At 34.5% G+C, this 17,862-nt stretch overlaps 1 protein-coding gene across 1 annotated transcript; it reads left to right on the plus strand.

The window, feature by feature from the left end:
- The first annotated feature begins 1,343 nt into the window (after positions 1-1,343).
- On the plus strand, positions 1,344-17,812 carry LOC110441963 (myosin-11-like). Its single transcript, XM_021485288.1, has 10 exons — positions 1,344-1,593; positions 3,529-3,639; positions 5,113-5,247; positions 6,168-6,272; positions 10,459-10,611; positions 11,452-11,652; positions 13,333-13,500; positions 14,632-14,853; positions 15,042-15,209; positions 17,145-17,812. The coding sequence occupies exons 1-10, from the start codon at positions 1,344-1,346 to the stop codon at positions 17,810-17,812; spliced, it is 2,181 nt and encodes a 726-aa protein (XP_021340963.1).
- Positions 17,813-17,862: the final 50 nt, after the last annotated feature.

A 17,862-nucleotide genomic window follows, 5' to 3' on the forward strand; every position in this document is an offset into this window, starting at 1 on the left:
GCTCTTCGCTATTTATAAAATGTACTCAGTCTCGCCCCGACAATGTTATAGGTATGTCGTATAAAAAAACTATCAGTGGTTTTTTTTCGCGATATTTATTTCTTACTGATATCGAAGCAATGCATGCTGTGTTGGCCTTTAGAATGTTATATAACATTAGCTCGTTTTCACCTATCCGTTGCAGAATTGTTTATGCAGATTTTCAAAATATAGAAATGAGATCATAAATAGTTACACATTTTGAAATGCTCTTATTTATAATAGACATTCACCTGGAACCTGTTGGCCATGTTTTAAGATTTATGGTTTTGTTTAAGATATCGTGACCAATGTACAGATATCTTATATTTTTTCTATATAATTATACCTCATCAAATATATCTAATTTAGAAATTTCTGGACAAAGAAGTAGTAACGACAGTGCAGAAAAAGAAATGAAAATAAATTTTAATCAAGAAATATATATATTGTAAAATATGTTTTATGTTTCCATATATAAAATATCTTACAAAATGTATAGTTTTTATACAAATTCTGTAGAAAATAACTTCATGCGTAAATACGATATCTTATAAACAACGAGGTCTGCCTTGAGATAATAAACCCTCCCGACAGATATTGTCGTAAAAAAACATAGCAAAGCAATGCCGCTAGATAGCTAGCCCAAGTTTCCTCTGGCCCAACATCAGACATATATCTATCAAAATGCCTGGTGTCAGGGCCACAGGAAACTCGGGCTGCTAGATTTCAGGCTGAGATCATTCACATTTGTTTCTTTCAGACATTTAGTTCTAATATCAGTATTAATACGTTGTATAAACATAACGGCACGGACTTTTAGTTTATACTATAAAAATGTGTCAAAATATACGAATACAAAAATATGTATGTTGTATAGTGTACAGTTCCAACATTTACAAACAATGGTTGACCCCCCTAAATCTGTATTCGTATACGTATCCGTATACATATACCTCTTATTGTATAAGTGCCTCTATTACCTGTATTACACATAGTTTCAATTATGAATCAATAAATATAGCAGATACTTTTAGACTTTACTGTTTACAAAATATCATAAAGATTCTGTCGTTATTATTATTTAAATCTATTTCTGTTTGTAGGCAATCTCTAAAGACGCTAAAAGGCATGTGGACGATTTGTCCGCCACTTTGAAGAAACTTGATGGAGTTTATCTCAGTTTAGAAAAGGAGGGCAAGCAGACGTGGTACGATGTTTGTCCTAAGTGTAAGGAAAAGGTCAACAAACTTGAGCTGCGCAGTTTCGTCGACACGGAATGTCAAACAGAAAAATATGTAAATGATCAGTCGCATCTAAAAAAAATGGCAATTGATTGGTTTGAAAAAGCCTTTGGTTCGCATTCAAGCGACGAAATAGATGGGGTGCAGTCTTCAGGAGTTGACCGGAGTTCTAATTGTCCACCATACATAAATACAAACAGTGAGGAATATAAAGCTCGCGGAAACTTACGCACAGTTGACGACCAACAAAGCAAATTAAAACAGGATGCCACACACGAAACAAACACTGAATTGGAGTCGGATGAATCAAACATAACCCATTTGGAAAGAGGTAAGTGGATCTATCTTTTTTTTCTTTTCATTACCTACTACGAGCGAAAAAATGGAAAAATATATAATTTCTATTATAAGCAGAAAGACATAATCTTTGTTAAACATACGAGCTGTATGACGTATGGAAAGACGTTTGTTTGATATATCACCAGGGAAACACCCAGTAACATGTAGATGTAGATTTCTGCGTGGTTTATGGAAAGATTTTCAATCACACTTATTAAAAACAAAGAAAAAGAAAAACGTTTCTTTCTCTTGTGCAGGTTTATTTTTGTGAGACTGAATGGATGAATTAATTGAAGAACTGAACAGGAGTGGTAACAATGAGCTTGCCAAGACAATTTTTCCTTTTAGATATACAATTTATATTCTGTCTTTAAATAACAAGCAATCTTTTGACAACTTCGTTCCGTTTCTATCCTCCTGATCTTCGAAACAAAGACAATACAAACCCTTCTACATATGCCGCTTACTTCGATTTATTTTGTTACAAAATGACTAACATAGCAATGCCATTTTTAGCTGGCTGATAAACGTGGTATTTCTATTTTGCTGTTTTGATGTTTCCCCTTTCTTCGAAGAAACCCCTTAGAGTGTTTTCTTGATGCAGATTATTCGATACTCACAGGCCTGCCCCGAATGTTTCGATTAACGTTGTAGATGTCGAATCGATGTGTATAAATTAACAACACGGGTTTGAGAGAAACAGGTGATATAAAGGCTTTGAAAGGTTTAATGGTCGCCATCACAAAAAAAATAATAGCAGTTCGTACAGTGTATATCTATTTCGCATATTTTATTAATTATAGTTAAGAAAAAATAGTTTTTTAATCATCTGTCATCAAGTTGAGTGAAGTTCATGTCTTTTCGAGATGACAGACCTTGCAAATCGTTGATATTTCTATCTCTAAAGCTTTGTAGTTTACGTATCCTCAAATTAAATCTTTGCTAAAAACAAACTGCACAAATTATACAAGTATTAAAATTTCATATAGAACAACAATAAATTAATAATTGTATACATAAAACTATGTGTAGTCCGATCTCGGTGATTATTTCTTATACCAGTTTTTAAATACAAATGAAAAGATAACCAGTCTATCAAGGAAAAATTGATAAATGGTTTGGTAACAACGAATGCATATAGAAGTATTTCCAGTGCTATGAAATGTTTTGAGATGTTTTGCAGAATCAGATCTATGTTCTACATAAAATATGTTTTGAGTTGTCAAATAAATTGTTTTTTGTTTGTTAAAGATCGACTGAGAATATAGATTGTTAGATATATTGTATTATTTGTTTCATTCTGTGAAGAAAAATAATTTTACTTTATAATAGATAAAAGTAAACATAGATGTTTCCAATTTTACATCGCACATTGTTATTATAAAATTATTTAAAAATACGTATCATTGATTTTTTTTTTCCAAATTGTAGCAATATTAATGCTACTGTATTTCACTCATTACATGGGAGACAAGGATGGTATTTATGTCGGGTATGACACATATTTGTTTTGATATATCAGTCTAGATCTCTTGTCTATGCTGATTACAACTATTCTCAGTCGATCTTAAGCATATATGTTAGGCCTGCTTCATTCCTTCATTGTTATAAATATTCCACTCAAGTTCCTGTAGCATTTAAAAGTTACGAGTAATAATGTCTGGAACTGGAAATATATTGATCTTTGGGATTTGATCGGTTTTCTGTGAAATCATTCATTGTTATATTCATTGTCATTGTTTTCTTTAACGTCTTTTGTTACTTTATAATCGTAAGGTACTTTGACATCCGTAAGAAAGTACATTTATATCTTGAAACCTGATAGAATGTTTAATAAAAACTAAAAAAGGTGCTTGAAGTTTTACGTATGAATTTGTATTTAACAACAATTATGGAAAGTTTAAATTATACGTATTTTTAATGCAAGGGAAAGCAGAGGAGGAAATGATTTCGCCCGAAGTGGATGCACTGACAGAGAAAATGAAAGGATTCTACCTAACGAGGCCTCATGAAATTCAAAAGCTAGAAGATGAAATTAGTATGTAGTGAATCTTGACATTGTTTTTGCTTTGTTAATGAGATATGATTCCAGACATTCATGATCTTGAGCTATGAACTTATTCGGAATGAGATTCATCAGTTTTGTATTAAAGATAAAGGCCAAGTTTGTTTTGAACATAGACAGGAATCGAATTGAAAACTTTTATTTGTGAGCTTTCGAAACGTCTGTTTCCTTTGTCAAGTGAAGGATCAAATTACCAATGGTTCTAAACTGCCGAAACAACTCACTTAGCCACAATGTGCCAAATCAGTTAAGTCAGCTGTCAGAAAATGTCGAGACATTTGCAAAGTAGCACTCTAATACTGCAGTTATTTAAAGGGACGGGTAACATGTTACCCATATTCCCTTTATCTAGAATATCAGATGCGCAGAAGACAAGATTTGAGCATTGAAAAGTACTTAATGTAACAGTTTGTCCGAAATAGTGGAAACTGCCACTATACCGATGTCGTTAAAGTCGGACCTATTTTTTGGTATTTATTATTCACTATTGCATTCAGAAATCGTTATACAATTTGTACAAAATTGTTTCCAAATTTCCATTCCCAATCACTGACTAAGAAGTAAATATTACTATAGTATCATTTTGTTGAGATGGAACTATCTGGAAGAAGGTATATCACTCTATAGTCTAAAAAATGTTACATGCTATACTACTTTCCATCATAAAGACGTATATCCAGTTTCGGAACTGATAAGAAACAACCGCCAATCGTCCTATCTTATTTAAATTAGTTGAAATCAGTGAGGGCTGTAATTAACACGAGCATAATATATATAAATGAAACGCATTCGTGTAATTATCAGTTTTCTTCGATTTGCATGCTATCGTTCTCATCTATAAATTAAAAACGATTAAATAAGCAATAATAAGGCAAAGCAAGATAGCTTTAAAATTTGTTATATTTTTCTTGTACTCATGTGTTTGATAGACGACAGTAAAACGACTTTGTCAGGAGTAAAATATATGATGACGGGACGACGAACAATAAAAATTAATGAGAAATTAAAAAATCAAATGAACAGTTTATATTCACATTCTCAAGTTTCGATTAAGGAGCGCTTCAGTTCAAAAATCCTTGGTCGTTCATGGTTTGTGTTAGGCAATATGTTTTAACCCCCCACCCCCCCCACCCCAACCCCAGTAGTGTATACTACAACTACATGATTGATAGATGGTTCGATTAACATGTTTTAACTTATTTATCTCCTGGTGTTTATGCATATAAAGATACAGTGTATCATTTGACACATATTAAGGCGTAACTAGCTGCTCTGGAAGGGTAAGCTTTTATCAAAAACGTGTAGCACATGTTATGCATGAAGGTCACCAGCGATCTTAGACACACCTAACGAAACTATAATCACAGTAGTCACTTAGTTTCAAATTAATTGATATATTAGTAAATTGAAAATAAAATAAATTTACTATGCACGTTTTTTAAACAGGCAAACACGAGAGAGAAAAACGGCAGTTAACCTCAAAAAATGAAACATTGCAAAAAGAAGTGGTCTCACTCCAAACAGGACGAAAAAGCTTGCGAGAGGATGTCCAAAGACTTACAGAAACACTCACAATCTCCGGTATGTATTCCTTTTACTTTTTAACAAGGTATTCCTGTAATAAATATCTTCACGTATGATTAAATCAGTGACCTGGGATCTGGTTTTACTTTTGACAGTTTATCTATACGATGTCACAAAACAGACACTCGGGTGGTTGGGTGGCAGTGGATAACGCACTTGCCTTTTCACCAAGGCGCCCAACCACGTGGGTTTTCTCTGGGTACTCTGGTTTCCTCCCACATTAAGACACCCCCACCCCCAATGCGCTTATATCCGGGCCAACAAGAGTGATTGATAAACATTTATATAATTTGTTTCAAAATGATATTAATAATAATAACAATAATTCTAGGCTCTTATATACCGCTTTATTAAAACCTAGTTCGTAGGTCGTCTCAAAGCGGCTCATAAATTATTATCCGTGGTTATAGGGCCTTTGCAACCAGTTAATATCTTTCTTAACTCCCTGGGAGCATGCAGCAAGTGCTGCCATTTCGGCGCTCATAGCTAGCATTCAACAATTCTAGCACTGCCAAACCATATTTACAGCTGAGTAGACTGGAACAAGCAGCAGAGTAAAGTATCTTGCTCAAGGATACAACACAATGCCGTGACCTGACTCGAACCCGCAACCCTTCGGTTATGAGCCCGGCATCCTACCACTAGTCTTCAGTGTTTCCATAAAAAGATTGTAAAATAAATAAAGTTTCTATCTATAACAGACACTCATGTCAGGTTGTGAACTTGGTATTGATTTAATTCAGTTGAACGGACATGAAATTAATAGAGAAAACTCTTTCAAACGTTTAATTGCCTTAGATCTGATAGTAGTATATACGTGTTTTTATTAGGTTGATCCATTTTCCTATCCTTTCTAACCTAAACAGAATTCTGTACCTTACGTTTAAAATGTTAAACGCATTCTTGTAATTTTACAGATGGAAAAACATACTCTTTGGAACAAACTATGGATAAAAAGGAGGAGGAAATACAAAACTTAAAAGATCAGCTACAGAGAGAAAGAGACAAAATGGTCGAAAACGGTAGGTGTTTAAGTTAAGAGCAGAACTTCAATCGTGCAGACATATGCAATATTTACTAACATGCATAAGAAAAGTAACCTCAAATTTAAAGTTATACAGTCGAGCTTCGTTATCTCGAAGTGGACGGGTCGTAGATAAACTTCGAGTTATCCGAATATTCGAGTTATACGGGTTCATATATTTGGTATGAAATTTGCTGTTTCGACATAGCACTAGCAGTTGTTGATTTTATTAATAGCCTACATGTATGCTTATAATCAATCGATTAATGATATACGTAATCAATATAACAAAAACAGGTATGTAATTTCACAATAAACACGCTTACAAAATAGAGTTAGTTACTTCCGAAAAGTGTACTGTCGTTAAACGCAATCAAAACGGTTGGATCATATTGTGAATTCATTATCAAATGTGGACAAGCCTATTGATTAAATGCTATTTTTAGCTAGTCTAGACCTTGGCAAAGTCTTTCAATGTCTGCTTTTGTATTTGCAAGTCCGTCAATTTTTTACTCCTGAAGTGTTACATTTAAAATTGAACTATACAATGTAGAATTGAAAGTCTAAAACAAATCACTGTAATGGAGCGAGCGCGTAGTCGATTCTGTAAATGAAAAACACACACAAACATAGTATATAGTACATGTAACACTTTGATTCATTAAAGCCAAATGTGACACATGACACCTCCTCGACTCGATGTAATCAACAGCAATTATCGTTTTGTTCTTAAATCTCTCGATCGACTTTCAAAGCCATACTGGCTCCTGTAAAAACATGAACCATTGAAGCTGTCTTATGTTGTGATTTAAACTGTGGAACTCTTTAACGCATGACCACGCCTTGTGACCAATTTTCCGGTTTGCACTGTCGTCTGTGTGGGTGTACAAATTATTAAACGGACTCGCAGGAAGTACAGAATACTGTTGATCAACATTGATGAAATTTGTTTTTTATTATGAACAACATGGTTTTGACAGTCCGCACACTTTACAGTCTGAAGCTTTATCGCCAATTCTATTTACAGATTTCATGCTAGTCTACTCGCGAAAGATGTTCATAAACATGGGATGGCAAGATGTCGTACTTTTGCGTTTTTTTGTATCATATAATTAATAAGTTACAAAATGAAATTCGAACACTATGACGTAGACGATGTTATGATGTTGGATTAACGCTATTGAAACCAATATCTTACTTCGAGGTATCCGAGTTTTTCGACTTTTCAAGGTTCAATTTATAAGAGTTTTATTTACTAAGATAAAGAAGAGATTTGGCCGGGAACGGAGAAATACGTCCTTAAAAGAGTTCGAGATAATTAGAAAATATTTATGTAACAAATTAAAGATACTCATCAAATCTATTGGAAAATAAAGTGAATTTAGCGCTGGCCATCATCACTTTGGCAAGGCATATCAAGACTGAAGAGGAGGTAGCAAATTGAATTATCAACTTCAATAACGATAATGCCCCGTTAGTATTTGTTTCTGCTTAATTTCTGATTTGCAGAGATTTCAAAGAAAGTTTTAAAAATGTTCTGCAACTTTTCTAAAAGCGCAAACCCGGTAGAACCTCTGGTTGATATGGGCACGTTCGAATGCGTCGATCTAGCTTGTCCTATTGGCGAGAGATAGAAAATGTATGGGGGCCGAGGTAACATGTCGACATTGTTGAGGCGAAATTGTCCATAGCACCATATGACACACATTTTTATCTTCTTAAAAATTGACGTTGTCTTGGCGGCAAAACGGTATGATGACAGGTTGCGCATCAGTGACAATGAAATATTGGGCTGGTCATTTGTCATCAGTGACGACCAAACGTGTTTTGCGGCCACTACAAATCTCTTCACACACCGTAAGGTTTCCGTCACCAAAGCCGTCACGTTCCAACATGCAGTTTTGGGTTAACGTTCACCATGACATCGACAAACACACTGGTGCCCAACTGAGCAGCATAGCGTGAAGCTTTACTCGTCAGAGAAGAGTTCACGTTGCAATCTTCGTATAGGAAGCACATTTGGACGGTGTCATGGAATCTACTGGAGTCTGACGTCACGTCGATAATGACTGAGGATATTTTCTACTGCTTCAGCATAGTATCTCAGCTTATCATAACAATATATATACCTGGTATCTCATTTTCGTTTTGTGCATACCTAAACGTGTTTCTCAAGAACTGCAATACCAGAACTTTAATTACCGATAGCTAAAGGTTGACAATAGATGGGGGAAATGTATACCATACTGTTCAAAACTGCTAACAATGGTTCATTAATATAATGGGAAAAAATGCTCAATTAATGGGTGTTGCGTTTCTTTTGCATATCAGTATATGTTAGTAGGTGAGATGGTGTTGTGGTAGGAGCTGCGGAATTTTCTATGCTAGGCGTTTTGTACCGTAGCTTGTGAGTTCGAGGTCCGGAAAGGGCACGAGTCATAAGTACATACATATGCCGTCACAATACAACCCACCAAAATTCACGCCATTTTTATATATATAAACTTATTTCGACTTTATGTTTACGTGTACAACATAACTGTCGAACCAATTCAGCTTTTTTTCTGGTAATTTAATAAAAAATAAAATATTTATAAAGATACACATGGTTGCTGCAGTCTTCACTGTACAGAGCCAAACATGTTTAATCAAGGCGGATTATTATTAGCTGTGTTTAAGAATACAATATTTAGAAAGGTAATGATTAGCCGAAACTATTAATAATCTGCCTCATTGTTTTTCCTAAAAATCGCTACTAGTCATAAACGACTGAGCAGATTTTGCCAAATTTGGTCAGAAGCATCCATAGGGAAAGGGGAACAAATTTTGTATAAATGGTGGGTATGCCCCCCCCCTGGGGGCTGAGGGGCGGGGCCCAATACGGAAAAAATAGCAAATTCTTTAAAATCCTTCTTATTCTGTAGGAAAGAAAGGATTAGTTCCATATTTGGTCTGAAGCATCCTTGGGTGAAGGTGAACCTAACCTGAGAGGCGGGGCCCAATGGGGGACACATAGTAAATTCTTTTACATCCTTCTTTTTCATAAGGAAAGAAAGGACTTGGACTTGTTCCGTATTTGGTCTGACCCCCCCCCCCCCCCCTGGGGCGGGGGGGGGGGGGGGTACCCCCCCCCCCCCCTCCATGGGGCTGAGGGGCGGGGCCAAAAGTGGGTAATATGGCTATATTACTACAAACGACTTCTTCTGTAGAACTATGGGCTGGATATCAACAATATTTGACTCGAAGCATCCCTAGGTGGTGGGGATTCAAAATTGTACAACTGGTTGGGCTGACCCCGAGTGGGCTGAGGGGCGGGGCCAAAAGGGGGCAATTTGGCTATATTGCCCTACACGACTTCTTCTGTATAATTATGCCTTGGATATCGATCATATTTGGTCAGAAGCATACATGGAAAGCAGGGATTCAAAATTGTACAAATGGTGGGGCCGGCCCCCCCCCCCCCGTGCTAAGGAGTGGGGCCAAAATAGTCACTGGGTCATAACTTTGAAACGGTTGAGATCCCCACCCCAAACTATATACACAAATGCTTGGCATAAAGAGACAAAAGTAATCATGGTATTAGAATAGACGCTGGGTCTAACCGAACTCCTAGGGATCTATTTTCTTAGTCACAGCTTTGAAACAGTTGAGATCCCCACCCTATAACCATGCATATATACAATTGCTGAGTATAAAGTGATGAATGCACATATGCTTCCAGGATGGCCTTGGGGTCTGCCCCACCTTTGGAGACTTAACCCGGGTCATAACTTTGAAACGGTTGAGATCCCCACCCAAAGACTATAAGTACAAATGCTGGACAAAAAGAGACGAATGCAGTTATAAAATTATAATTGATCCTGGGATCTGGCCACAATCCTAGAGATCTAGTTTCTGAGTCACAGCTTGAAAATAGTTGAGATCCCCACCCCATAACCATACATTAAATTGCTGGGTATGAAAATTTAATACAGACATACTACAAGAATTGGTATTGGGGTCTGGCATATTCCCTTGGATCTCATTTGGAGAATATTTTGCCATGATTGCTTAGATATCCAGGTGAGCAATACAGGCCCTCTGGACCTCTTGTTAAGATATAGAAGAGGTTGTTTAAGTCATCCCTTAGAACGCCACTTGTGATAAGGAGATATAAAAATTGTGCACTTGTATATTTCATATAGGGAGAATAGAGGAGCACGGACTGACAAAGAAACAAGATACAATCACGGAGGAAGGGCTGACAATGCAAGTCGAACGTGACAGAGATATTTCAAAGCTGAAAGACGAAAATAGGGCACTATTAATAAAAGTACATGATTCAGGAAAAGCACTTTGTAAGTAAAATTACCAGCTAGATACTCTGATATGACATTTTCTTGTTATAACTGTCAATAATGAATGACATTGGAAAAGTTGATTTATATATATATATCTTTGTGGTTGTGTGTGTGTAAGCGAGCGTGCGCGCGCAACCGTGTTTATTGGTCATGTGTAAAAGCATGCATATCAGAATGCACATTGAAAGTAGGAGCTACATGAACATTAAATCGATTTCAAATAGGAACTCACTGCTTGTAATCGACGTCTTCCTTATGAAACACATATGAAATCAAAAAATATTTTCATTTACACGTTTGATTCAAAAGACATGCAACTGAAAGATTTCAACTTAAAACGAATAAACTTACAATAAAACTTTCGACTTGGTAAGATGATATACATCTTGAACTTGTAAAACTTTGTGTGTAAAGCCATGTTTGCTTCGTGTATGTAATGTGTTGCTATACTATATACTTCAGCTACACATACACAAAGTTATGTAACTCTAGAAAGAAGAGGTCAACTTCATAATTAGTTTCTAGCTGAGAGATTACGTGTACATGTCTTTTAAATGCTTTTTAATAGTTTTTTGAAAGAAATATATTTGTGAGTTGATCCGGAAATTGTGTAAGCTTCTCGATAAGGAAGGGGGAATAATTGTTTTCCATAATATGGATTTACAAATTATCGCTCCTATAAAATTTTCAAACGCTTTAGAAGGAAAGCTTTGGCATTTCTGCATAGTTATTTAAAACACTAGAAAAATGATATTCAAGGTGAAAAAGGAACACTATCAATAAAAGTGTTGATAACTACTTTTGAACCTTTCATATATGAAGAGTCATTGATTGTAGATTTTCCAAAGGACGTGCTAGAAAACTTGACAAGTGACAAAGCAAATCTGATAAGTGACAAAGCCAAACTGATCAATGATCTAGAAAGCATGCACCAAGACAAACTGAGCATGCAGCAAGAACTGGAAGGGAAAATGACAAAGCTGCAAGAGAAAAAGAAAAAAGCAATATCTGAAATAGAAAACTTCAGGAAAACGCTCGGTATGTATTGACTATTTTTTAGTTATCTAGCGAGACTCATAAACGCTTACATTATTATTGTAAGTGTACATAGTAAAATATGTACTCTCTTATACTAAACAGTTCAAACAATGTTATATACATGAACTTAGTTAAATGTTTTACCATCGAGTAATAACATTTTGATTACTCATTGACAATATTATGTTTGTGTAAACACAGCGGACTGGTGAATATGTTTTGTTTTTTGCCTAACAAAATTAAGACCTATTTGTGTTTTAAAAGGACGGTTACTTGAATAAGAGAAGGCTGATTAGAGGTGAGAGTATGCCTCTTACTTGTTTATATTAGCATTATGTTCGTTGTCGATTTGATTTTGCCGTACACATACTTTTGAGGCATTATTATAAATGTACGTTCATACTATTCATATTTTCAAAGTGTTATGATATCCTTTCAATAAATCTATTTGGTTAAGTTAGCCTTGAGGCGATCCTTTAAATGTTTATGTTAAATGAATATATCATTATAGTTTTTCACTATGCAGATTATTAAGTGTAGGAAGGGCAATCTTTGAGGGGAAAATGCAAATCGGGAGATTTATTTAATTATACAATCTTTATTTTGCCCTTTTTGTACTATATTTACAATGTGGACGAGATACAAAAATAGTTCGCCACGTTTGTCTTAGTCGCGGGTTTTAACAGTATATAGTAAAAGTGTAAAAATATTATTTATGATGGATGCATTAAAAAGTTTGTGATATCACTTTCAATTTAATTATACTTCATTTCTTATTTCGTTTGTTTTATAAAGTAGCATTACTTGATTATGTAATATAATATTTGTTTATTTTAGAAATACGTTCTAAAAGTTCTTATTAGATTGTACAAATTGATTTTCTTACATATTAAACAACCACAACCTGCATTTGACTGATAGAGCAGCGGGAAGCGTCAGCTATCTTTCTACACGTAAAAATTAGCTTTAGATATCAATAATAATATTGAATGATATTTCAAATCTCATCGCTCGTTTTTATTAAGTGCGACAGACAAAAGCATTAGGTTTTTTAATATAGCGAGGATAGATGAAATAAATAAATGCAAAAAATTCTAATAATCATTAAAAGCTTTATTTTTCTTTGTGAACTAGAATTCAATAGCTTATCAGGCAATTTGGAAACAGACTGATCGGTTAAAATTATGTAATTATAAAATTAGTGATGCTATTTAAAACACTGGTCTTCTTGTGTTAACATTTGATCATTGTATAACATAGTATGGTAATACCCTGAACCCTGTTAAAAAAATCAATAAGGATAACTTCTAATTCTTAAAAAAACGTGGGACACTTGTAATACACATTACGGTATGCATATGTTATACAGAAGCACAGAAAGCAGAACTCAAATTTCTGAAAACGGATAAGGAAAATATGACGAAGGATATAAAAACACTCACAGAAAATAATGAATAGAACAAAATGCGTTTGAGCGATCTTGAAGAAGAGAAAGCAAAGATGCAGACGACAAATTCAGTCTTACAGCGTCTTATGCTGCTGAAAGTCCCGGATATCCTGTCTCATAGAGACAATTGTAATAATTCAATGGACAGTAACCTAATGTATTACAATTTATTTCTTTGTAACCAAAAAATAGGGTCATCAATGAATAATATATAAAAAAAATTGTATCAACAGATTCAAAAGATAGTGAGGTACTTTCATTGCAACGCGACAATGACTGGCTCAAAACAAAAATTCAAACTCTCAAAGAAGAAAAGGAAACATTACAAAAGGATTTGACATGTATGGAAAGTTTTAATGAAGAGTCAAAGTCGAAGAGCAGGGAGTTACATAAGACTATTGGTAAGACATGTCAATATTATTCAATATCCTTTTCTATTATTGCACTTTTCATCAAACATGAGCAATACATATTAATGAAATATTAACGCTAAATAATTTCAACATTCGATCGTAAAGTATCAAACTGACAATCAGTCTGTTTCAAGTAAAGATTAGTTGGTAACATCCCGATCTGTAATATATTTAATTTATAACTATAAAGCTCCCTTTTACAGTTTGGTTTCAATAGCTATAAATATAACGCAATATAAATGTGCTGTTGCCGTAAATCTTTTTCTTAAATATTTTTACTGAATTGTACATAGATATCTGAAGAATCGTGCCTAAGTTATGATTACTTGAATTAGAGAACAGAGGCGAGAGAATGTCTCATGCTTTTATATATAAACATTATGTTCCTTGTCGGTTTGATTTTGCCCTATATATACATTTGAGGCATTATTATAAATGTACGTTCATACTATGCATATATGCAAAGGGTTATGATGTCCTTTTCATCAATTCAATATTGTTGAATTTGTATTGAGGCAATCGTTTTTAAAATGTTCATGTAAATTGAAAATATCACTATAGTTTGTCACTATACAGACGATTTAGTGAAGGTATTGTAATCGTTGAGGGAAACCGTGAGATTTATTTAATTAAGCAATCATTAGTTTGCCATAAGCATGAGTTCCCCTATTGCTGACTTATTTACAATGTGGTGGTTATATAAAATAACTCATAACAATAGGCTAAATACAAGCGTAATCGCGGGAGAAATAAAAGTATGTAGTAAAGGTAATAAGGGAATAATAGAAAATGACATTTCAAATCTTTTTGCTCCTTTTTATTAAGTACGACAGACAAACAGACTAGTTTTTAATGAACGCTTATAGTATCTAATTATCATTTTTAAAGCTATGCTTACCATTGTAGACTTGCATGGAACAGCTCATTACGCAATTTTGAAATAGAATGATCGCTTATATGATGAAATTATACCATTAGTGATGATGCTTTCAAAATTTGGTCCGTCTTTTTATTAATCATTTGATCACTTTATAACATGGTTAGATCCTGAATCCTTTATTCGTAAAAACATACGTGACACTTCTAATACGCATAATGGCATATGCAAATCTTATACAGATGAACAGAAAGAAAAACTCAACTCACTGAAGACCGATAAGGAAAACATAACGAGAGATATGAAAACACTCACGGAAACAAATGAACAACTAAGGAAGAGTTTGAGTGCTCTTGAAGAAGAGAAAACAAAGATGCAGACGGACCATGAACATCAGATGAAAGACTTTCGAAAACATAACACCACGTTATCGTCGACAAATTCAGTCTTACAGCAACAAATCAGTAAGTGCTTATTATATTGCTTATCGTATATGTATGATGCTGAAAGTATCTAATTCTATCTTTTACAGGGCTAAATGAATATGTGAATGGACGATGACTGAATTAGTACTATTTATCTATTTGTAAATAGACCTCCAATTCCAAATCAAGTTATCAATGAGTAATTAGAAATATTTTTGGATCGACAGGTTCAAAAGATGACGAAGTACTTTCATTGAAACGTGACAATGACAGGCTGAAAGAAAAAATACGTACTCTCAAGGAAGAGAGGAAGACATCCCAGAACAATATCACTGATCTCGAAAATCTACGTGTAAAGCTTGTATCGGCAAGCAGAGAGTTACAGAGCACGATTGGTAAGTCGTGTCAACATCATTTAATGTCCTTTTTTCATTATTGCACTTTGCATCGGACGAGAGCAATAATTCCTTATAAAAGATTAACACTACATTATTTAGATATTCACTAGTAACGGATCAAAGTAACTGTAAACCCGTTAAATAAAGAATCATTAGGTAGCATCATTGTTTGTAACATATTCCGTTTATAACTATAGCTCTTGTAGTTTTGTTTTTGGACCGAAGGGTTGCGGGTTCGAGTCACATCACGGCACTGTGCTTACTCCGCTTGTTCTAGTCTACTCAGCTGAAAATGAGTACGTGGTTGGGCAGTGCTAAAATTGTAGAATGCTAGCTGTGAGCGCCGAAATGGCAGCACCGGCTGTGTACTCTCCAGCGAGTTTAGAAAGATATTGGTTGGTTGCAAAGTTCCTATAACCTCGGATAATAATGTGCGAACCGCTTTGAGACGACCTACGAACTAGGCTGTGATAAAGCGGTATATAAAAACCACGAATTATTATTACTAGCATTACTTATACGTTTCGTTTCAACAGTTATGATTATAATGCAAAAATAACGTTCCGTGATCGTAATATTGTTTTCGGAAATATTTGTACTGAACTGTACATAACTATTTGAGGAGGCGTTCCTAATAGGTTATTACTTTCATTAGATGACGATGATTAGAGGTTAGAGTATGCATTTTACTTATGCATATTTACATTGTGTACGTTGTCCATTTGATTTTGCTGGACTTCTACGTTTAAGGCATTGTTAGATTGCATTAATTCCCTGTTCCTTCCATGATCTGCTGATAACACACACGTACGGCTCCATTTAACCTATACTTGTGGACGTGTACTATTAAATCAGGGTTACTTTCATATTGTGACCCTGTTACTAAAGAAGTGGAATAAATGGTATATGGGTTTTGAATAATTCAAAAGATGTGTTGATCAATCTTGAACGGCTGTTCAAAAAGTTTCTTCTATCAAAACGTCGGCCTTTTCGACTCTGTACACTACCATACCACATACCAAGCTTAAGAAATGTATTTGGTCTGTTATGACGAGAGCTTTCATTTTCTTGGATGTAACATCCTTCAATTCCGTACCTATGATTCGGTGTTCAAAATATAGCTCTGAATGTCATGACTTACGTGATAGATGTCGACTGCTGACGGATAAACTAGCGTTTCCAAAGATGCAGGTTGATGAAATACTATGGACAATACACCAATCTTTGCTACTTCTGTCTTCATGAATTTCCAGAAAAAGTAAACATATCTGTAACATTCTCACCAAAGATCAAACTGAAATTCTTTTTATTCTAAGTTGAACAAACTCCTCCCTTAAGCCACACCATAGTTAGCAACTTAAACCAAGGGAAACATTATACATTTATTGCCGTTACTGTAGGGGTTTTAATTGAATGACTTTTACATTGTTAATATGAATAAATTTACACTTAATTAATTAGAAGTACTCTGTTTGGGGTATTCTGTGTATTAATGTAACATTGGAGATACAGTGTATGTTGATGTTGCAAAATCATTCTGATTATTAATACAAATTTCGTTTTATTAAATGAATGCTAATAACTGTGAGGATGCTACATTGCATTATACTATCATTTATTCATTGATTTTGCAACATAACGATAGGGATTGGACAAGGGGCACTGGTGACTTTGATGTCAGGATCATTGTATAATGTCACAAGTTGATATAAACAGGCATCCCTTTGATAATAATCTATACTATAATTATTCTCATTTACATCAATGAATAAAAGTAAATAAAAGTGTACATTAAAATACATGTGATACTTCCTCTTTTATAATGAATCACACAAGCATACTTTTTCATATATTCAGATTATATTACTCATATCATTAACATATTAATATTGTTGATGAACCTTATTATACGATTTTTTGTTTTCTTGAAAGTTACAAAAGATAACCTTATACAATCCCTGGAAACTCAAAGCAAAGATCATGCAAAGGATTTGAAGAATTTGGAGAGAGAAAAGGAACAACTCAAAACAGAAATTAGGAATCACGGGGAAGATAATGATCGTTTGACAAAGAATGTACGGCTGCTTGAGGAAAAAAAGGCTGAACTCACAGAAAAAGTAACAACCCTTGAAATAGAAAAGGGCAACATGACAAGAAACATAGATGATAAAAATCGTTTAACGACGAATTTGACGGAACTAAAGGCAGAAAAAGAACAACTGACAACAGACCTTAGGAAACAGAAGGAAAAAAATGAACAGTTATCAAAGAATATTAAGACGCTTGAGGACGAAAAACATCAACTTACAAACGGAGAAAAGGTACTTAAAAAAGAAAAAGAGAACATGAAAAGAAATATAACAACACTAGAAACAGAAAAGGAACAACTGACGATGGATTTGAGAAAACATGAAGAAAACACAGAACTGTTATCAAGGAATGTAAAGACGCTTGAGAAAGACAAGAAAGAATTCACAGACAGAGTAGTTGTTCTTGAGAGAGAGAAAGAAAACATGGCACGAAATATAATGACACTAGAAACAGAACAGGAACAACTGACAACGGATCTTAGAAAACGCGAAGAAACCAAGGAACTGTAATAAAAGAATGAAAAGACGCTCGAGAAAGGCAAGAAACAACTCACAGACAG

Source organism: Mizuhopecten yessoensis, unplaced genomic scaffold (assembly GCF_002113885.1).
Source record: "Mizuhopecten yessoensis strain PY_sf001 unplaced genomic scaffold, ASM211388v2 scaffold716179, whole genome shotgun sequence".
Lineage (NCBI taxonomy): Eukaryota > Metazoa > Mollusca > Bivalvia > Pectinida > Pectinidae > Mizuhopecten > Mizuhopecten yessoensis.

Bases quoted from the DNA above. Each gene is read 5' to 3' on its own strand.
- LOC110441963 (XM_021485288.1), top strand. From the start codon at position 1,344: ATGGCAATTGATTGGTTTGAAAAAGCCTTTGGTTCGCATTCAAGCGAC. The intron at 5,248-6,167 runs GTATGTATTCCT...GTAATTTTACAG, and splicing joins AGAAACACTCACAATCTCCG to ATGGAAAAACATACTCTTTG. The intron at 15,210-17,144 runs GTAAGTCGTGTC...TTTTCTTGAAAG, and splicing joins AGAGTTACAGAGCACGATTG to TTACAAAAGATAACCTTATA.